Consider the following 7,596-nt stretch of genomic DNA (forward strand, 5'->3'; position numbering starts at 1 on the left):
TTTCACCACAGTTTCCAGGAAGCTCAGAAAGAAGTGTCATAGATCAATAAGGAAGTGGTAATATCAGGCCGGGTGCGGTGGCTCACGCCTGTGATCCCAGCACTCTGGGAATTTGAGGCGGTAGGATTGCTTGAGCTCAGGAGTTTGAGACCAGCCTAGGCAACATAATGAGACTTCATGTTTACCAAAATTAAAAAATAAAATAAAATATAAATTAGCCGGGCATGGTGACACGTACTTGTAATCTCATCTGCCTGGGAGGCTGAGGCAGGAGGATTACTTGAGCCTGGGAGATCAAGGTTGCAGTGAGGTATTATTGCACCACTGCACTCCAGCCTGGGCATCAGAGCAAAGGCCCTGTGTCTATGTGTGTGTGTGTTTATATATATCAGAAAACATAGCTATCAGAAATCCAATCCTAATCCCTTTCCCCGTACAATGACAGACCAGTCCATTCAGCAGCAATCTCAGCACATAACTCACAAAGTCTGTTTGTTGAGTCCTGACAGACATCGCAAATAGAAATGCTCTGACCCTGTTTGTTGTTTCCAGTTTTAAAGAAGACAGAAATCCACAGACGTTCTACACCTTTCTATGGTGTGAAACTTAATTGCACATTAGCCAGTTGGAATTGCCTAAGACTTAACTATCACCGCGAAGGGGATTTTTTTTTCTTCCTCCAATATTAACCCTTTGGTTAGTTTAACACTCTCACATTTAGGCTTTCACCTCTGTGATTCTGTAGCTGAAGACTCGACAAAAGAAGTCTTAAGATTCCAGATAGTGTGTGTATAGGATTATTTCTGTTGATGTTCATAAAGCACTGACGTTTACTTTGCAACCAGATAGTAAAGAGGAATAAAAATGAAATATCCTCAGATATTTTAACACATTAATTGAAGGTAAAATCAGTCTTCAATCTAATAGACAAGCAGATTGAGAAAACAGAGTTGTTTGTAAATGATCCCTCCTTTCACTCCCAGCTTGAGTCAGGATATCCTAGTGGTACCTGAAGCTTTACCAAGCGACTAGCACCGCCCCTCTGCTCATAAATTTGTGTACAGGTATCTCATCATTGGCAGGTCCTTCCTCCCCATAGGCGATCTTAAAGTTGTTAGGGAATAAAAAATACCTCACGAAGGGCTCACTAGTGGAGCAAACAGAATGTATGGGTTTCATATGAAACTTTTACTTCACTAGAAAATGTGAAGAGAGTGGATGTTATGTGCTCCTACCACAAAAATGATAGCTATGTGAGGTAATCCATTTGTTAACCAGCTAGATTTAACTCTTCCACGATGTATATGTACTTTAGCACATCATATTGTACACGAGAAAAACACACAATGTTATCTGTCCATTTAAAAATAAAAATGGAAAACTTTTTTTTTAACTTTCACTTCCCAGCTCTCACATGAGCCAGAGTTGCTAATGATTTGCTAGATCCCAAGCCTCACCCCTACCCCTTGCCCTGCATTCTAATCTCTTGCAAAATGCAACCACAGTGTGGATTCTTTGATGTTTTTCAGGACACCATTGAGATCACTGGAACTTTTAAACACCGCAAAGTGACCCTAGTGGAGGAGGGCTTTAATCCCGCTGTCATCAAAGATGCCTTGTATTTCTTGGACGACACAGCAAAAATGTATGTGCCTATGACTGAAGACATCTATAATGCCATAAGTGCTAACAGCCTAAAACTCTGACTATTGCCAGGAAGATAACTCAGCATTTCCAGAAGGAAACTGAATGGACAGCCACTTGATATAATCCAACTGTAATCAGAATGAAGATTGTGAGGTGCAGTTTTTTTAGGAAATTAAAGGGAGACTTTTTTGTTTTTATTTTTATTTTTTATTTTTTTTTAGTGCCTTCTTGCCCTCAAGGGAGACTTTTTAAAATTACAGCTGAGTCTTTGCAAGTGAAAAGATTTAGAGATTATTATTTTTCACTGTTCACCTACAGTTTGTATTTACAAACTGAGCTTGTTGGAGGGAAGGCATTATTTTTTAAAATGTAGAGTACATTAAATGAACACCAACATGTGAGATGGCACTGTCTCTGTGTTCTTTCCTCACTTTATTCTAAATACAAAGCCTGTGTCAATTACCCCAAAGCCTGAAGTCCTCACTGGTAACTTTTCATAAGTGTCCCACTCATCATAGTAATGACATTTAGGTAACAATGGTCGGGTACTGAGGGTGGGATGAGGGGCAGTGGGGTGAGGGGCAGTAGGGTGAGGAGGCTAGATCAGTAGTGGCCAACACAATGGAAATCTACTCTAATGTGAGGAGACCAACTTTCCCTACCTGGAGGCGTCCCGTCCACTGTGTATAGGCAGCATTATCCAACAAGTGATAATGCCATCTGTTGTCCTTACAGGAGCCTAATTCTATGGCATCAGAGTTCTGTACATAAAAGGTGTTCAGGCCGGGTGCAGTGGCTCATGCCTGTAATCCCAACACTTTGGGAGGTCGAGGTGGGTGGATCACGAGGACAGGAGTTTAAGAACAGCCCGGCCAAGATGGTGAAACCTGTCTCTACTAAAAACCACAAAAATTAGCTAGGCACAGTGGCAAGAACCTGTAATCCCAGCTACTCGGAAGGCTGAGGCAGGAGAATCACTTGAACCCAGTTGGCAGACATTGTAGTAAGCTGAGATCTTGCCACTGCACTTCAGCCTGGCCGACAGAGTAAGACTCTGTCTTTAAAAAAAAAAAAAAAAAAAAAGTGTTCAATACATTTTAGCTACATCAACAGTTGCAAACTCAAGTGTCTTTAGAATTCACATAGATTACGTAATATAGATGAGAAAAGCAGGTCACAAATGAATGTGGTAAATTTGTGGATATCCACTAAGCTTCAGACAGCTGAATACAGGTCAAGTATTGCTGAGGTTTTCAGATTATTCAGAAAACAGAAATTCATCAGAACTTATTAATATTAGTGTCACTAAAGTTGATCTACAACCCCCCACCCCACTACTAAGTTTGACTGGCCTTAAAAAAAAGAAAAAACAGAAATCCAGATACATACATGAATCCCCCAATTTTTGAAATCTGAAGTCTCAAAATTTTTTAAACTTCTATGCAACCCAAACAAAATGTATCTGTGGATCAGATAAGTCCCAGCTATCCAGTTAGCACCATAGTCCCACTTACATGTGCCCCCTACTCCTCAGATGACAACTGGTTCCTGCCCACGAACACTTTTCAAGGACCAGAGGACCTTTAGGGTGGCAAAGGAGACTTTGGGAAATTCTGAGGAGCTCTTTCACATAAGCCCTTTCTCCTTAGACCCAGCTGCCTCCCTTCCTGCATTTAATTGCTTTACCTCTGCATGTATGAGCTGCAACAGACTTCCAGGAGCAGATCACAGGTGGCAGCACTCAAGATGACATGTACTTTACCTAGAGCTTGTCCTAGGCCATGGGAGCATCACGGTCACTGAGTCCACATCCAGAAAGCATGATCCAAGTTTACCACAGCCTCCCTAGAAGTTTCCCTCATGGGATTTGCTTCCCTAGAGGACATCTTCAGATGACCAGGAGCTGGTAAGGAGTGCTAATTGTCCCCCAGTTTAGTTCCTGTAAGGCCCCAGGCAAACATATCTAGGAATCCTCAATGATATATGATGAGAGGTATTGCTACCCCCAGCCCCCACAGAGTACTAGAAGTATTTTTTTTAACTCTCTCCACTCTTTTGGGTGACTTTTAAGAATCATGATCAAAATCCTTGCCCCCACTCATATCTAACAGTAACATTTCCTGGGCGCTTAATATACATCAAGGACTTGAGGAGTGTCTAAGGAAAACTGTAGATATGTTGCATCTTTGTGAATTTTGCCAGTAATTCAGAATAATTATTGTTTGTGAGTCAGCACTTGGGAATTTTTGCAAAATTCTCTCTGCCTCTGAATTATGAAAGAATGTGAACCGAAGTAGTCAGAGAGAGCACAGCCTTTGAGTATCACATTGTACAATTGTGTTACCTGGAATCTTGTCAAAAGTTAAGTAGGTTGTCAGCAGGGGTCATGTTAGAGCAGTGGCTTCATTCTGTGTCACAAGGGGTATCTTTTTGGGTAAGAGGTCAGCATTTGCACTGTTGGCCAGAATATTCGTTTTGTATTAACCAGAGCCTGCTTGTGTCTGATCTCATTTGACCCATGTTTTAGACCTTCCAGTCAGAAACTCAGAGATGCAGGTCCTCACATCCCCACCCCAGCTAGCTCTCCCTCCCAGCTTGATGGTTTCCTCAGCCTCCCACTTCCCCACACCTCCCTGATTCTAGCCAGGTACCACAGCTCCATTGAGATGCACAGAGGTACCCCCAAAATGTCCTCGGCCCCTAGGTTTGCATGTATGTAAACAATTTTAAGCCATCACTTGTGAGAACTAGTACCTTAAAGATTGATTTTTTTCTCTTTTAAAAGGATCAGAAATCGTGCCCAAGAAATAGCTGCACAAGTCATTCTCATTTGAAAATATAGGTAAATATTTGAATTTTTAAAAAATAAAAAATAAGTTTATAGCCATGTAAATTACCCAACAGGGCTTTGATTTCAAATGTATTGCTTGGAAACCTGTAATCAGGGCATAGATGGGATGCTACAGGCACCAACATAATTTGGGGATAAAAGTAGGAAATGTCAGCCTCTGAAATGGAAGCTAATGAAAATCAGTATTAAAATGGGTAAAATTAGCCAGGCATGGTGGGTTGTGCCTATAATCCCAACTACTTGGGAGACTGAGGCAGGAGGATTACTTGAGCCTAGGAGTTTGAGTCCAGCTTGAGCAACACAGTGAGACCCCATCTCAAAAAAAAAGAGATAGGATTAACTGCAGTGACTCAAACTAAGAGATAATTTGTTAAATGTGTCATTTGGCCGGGCGCGGTGGCTCACACCTATAATCCCAGCACTTTGGGAGGCCGAGATGGGTGGATCACGAGGTCAAGAGATCGAGACCATCCTGGTCAACATGGTGAAACCCCATCTCTACTAAAAATACAAAAATTAGTTGGGCATGGTGGCGCACGCCTGTAGTCCCAGCTACTCGGGAGGCTGAGGCAGGAGTATTGTTTGAACCCAGGAGACAGAAGTTGCAGTGAGCCGAGATCGCGTCATTGCACTCCAGCCTGGGTGACAAGAGCGAAACTCCGTCTAAAAAAAAAAAAAAAAAAAAAAAGTGTCGTTCATTCATACATCCACTCTACAAGCACTTAGTGGGTGCCTGCTACGGACCAAGAAATGTGCTCAACACAGAGTGCTGAGTCCCATCCCCCAGAACTAAAACTGGAGTTTGCATTTCTAACAAATGCCCAGGTGAGGTTTATGGTGTGGGACGGTGGGGGGCACATTTGGAGAATCACTGACATCCTGAGTAATACACCATGTGCACTTACTTAGTGAGTAACTCAGTTCCTCAGATCCAGGTTATCCCTTACTAACTGAGGTTCAGTTCTCAGATCAAGTGGCTCAAAGTGCAGGCCCCAGGAAAGGCCCAGCATCAAGAAGCATCTTGTCATCTCAAGCCTGCAATTGCTCTTGGAAATTTATGTCAATTATCAGCTTATATCTGCTTGCTAGATATACACACACATATATTTTGATTTGCTATAGCAAACTAAAAGCAATCCTAGAAAGTAGCTAGTCAACCCTCTTAATAAATGAAAAAACTGAGGTCTGAAGTTAAGCGACATGATTAAAGTCATGCAGCTAATTGGCATCACTAAGATCTCACCTAGTACTTGCAGGAAGAGAGTATCGTCATAGACTAGTATTTCCTAGAGTGTGGTCCCTGAGCCAGCAGGATCAGCAGCACCTGGGAACTTGCTGGACCTACAAATTCTTGGACCCTGCAAATTCTAGACCTACTGAATCAGAAACTCAGGGGGTAGGCCCAGAAATCTGTGTTTTGACAAGCCAGAGCCTTCCTGGTGATACTGATGTGGACTCAGTTTGAGAATCACTGTCTTAGAGCAGTGGTCAAGCTTTACTGTGCATGAGAATCACTTGGGGACACCAATGCTTTGGGCATACACACTGCTTTGAGTAGCATGTCAATCTAAAGCAGTGGTTCTCAGATGTCACTGTACATTAAAATCATCTGGGGAGCTGTCAAAAATTTCAAAGCCCAGGCCCATGCCATGCCAATTACATCAAGGATTCTGGGAGTGGGAACTAAGCATCAATATTTTTTTAAAGACCTCCAAGTAATTCCAGTATGCAGCAAAGCTCAGGGATCACTAGTAGAGAACAAGCGGCAAGTTTTTAGCTCTTGGCCAGGCACAGTGGCTCACACCTATAATCGCAGCATTTTGGGAGGCCAAGACAGGAGGATCTCTTGAGTTCAAGAGTTCACAATCAGCCTAGGCAACATAGGGAGACCCTGTCTCTACAAAAAAATTTTTAATTAGCCATGTCAGGCATGGTGGCTCACACCTGTAATCCCAACACTTTGGGAGGCTGAGGCAGGAGGATCACCTGAGCCCAGGAGTTCCAGACCAGCCTGGGCAACATAGGGAGACCTGTCTCTATAAAAAATTGTAAAAATTAGCCAGGCATAGAGGTGTGCACCTGTAGCCTCAGCTACTCAGGAGACAAAGATAGGAAGACAGCTTGAGCCTCAGAGGCTGAGGCTGCAGTGAGCTCTGTTCACACCACTGCACTCCAGCCTGGGCAACAGAATGAGACCCCATCTCAAAAATAAATAAATGGGAGGCTGAGGCAGTAGGATTGCTCAAGCCCAGGAAGTCGAGGCTGCAGTAAGCCATGATCGTGCCACTGTACTCCCACCTGGGCAAGAGAGCAAGCGCTAGTCTCAAAAAAAAAAAAAAGCAAAGATTCTCTTCTTGACCAAACTCTAACCAAGCTCCTTTGAGCTCTCTTCTCAGCTAGGCCTCAACTTTGCCTATAAAGACTTGAACAAACACCAACATAATTTCTCACAGCTCAAGGCCACATCCCTAAGATGATCCTAGCCCACCTTAAAGTGCTGCTTAAGAAAACTCAAAGCTGCCAAAGAATTAACTGTTTGTTCCAGCCAACCCCTGAACATAGGGGCCCTGACTCCCAGTCTCTGTGAAAGGGTAAGACTCTTACTTCAAAAAACACTAGTTAGCAAACCCAGACAGGTTTCATATGGAACATTTTCCACTTTTTGTAATTTTCCACATTCCTGACTCTTTCAAGTCTAGGCTGGCCTTCTCCCTATCCTCCTATTCTCCCTGTAAAATGCCCAGTCACCTTTGCACAAATCCAAGTTGAATTCAGTTCACATGGGACCTTTTTCCCTATTGTGATAGTATATTACTGATTAACATCTATCCTTACAGTTTTAGCTAATGTCCAGCTGTTTGTCTTTAGTACTCTTTACATAACCAATTTCAGAGCCACAGCCTATCAAAGTACCATCTGAAATGGGAATAAAATTATGTGTTTGGCCTCTGAACTAACAATGGGCAAGCTGCTTGTGAATATAGCTTTTATTTGACTACCAGGTCCACAAAAAAAAGGGGGAGGGGGGAATGCATAAGTTCCAAACCTAGAAAGGAAACATTTAAATGTACTGGGAGACCAGAGTGGACTGCTGGGCC

The 7,596-nt window shown here is 42.7% G+C and overlaps 1 protein-coding gene across 1 annotated transcript in view; it reads left to right on the forward strand.

Annotated features, from left to right (window-relative positions):
- Nucleotides 1-2,048, forward strand: part of SLC27A2 (solute carrier family 27 member 2) — a 51,223-nt gene extending 49,175 nt beyond the window's left edge. The window contains exon 10 of the mRNA XM_012442398.3: nt 1,530-2,048. Coding sequence (XP_012297821.1) covers nt 1,530-1,706 — 177 coding nt within the window. The 3' untranslated portion in view covers nt 1,707-2,048. The remainder of the gene's footprint in view (nt 1-1,529) is intronic.
- The last annotated feature ends 5,548 nt before the right edge of the window (nt 2,049-7,596 follow it).

Source organism: Aotus nancymaae, unplaced genomic scaffold (assembly GCF_030222135.1).
Source record: "Aotus nancymaae isolate 86718 unplaced genomic scaffold, 86718_ANA_hifiasm-v0.15.2.pri h1tg000062l, whole genome shotgun sequence".
Taxonomy (NCBI): Eukaryota; Metazoa; Chordata; class Mammalia; order Primates; family Aotidae; genus Aotus; species Aotus nancymaae.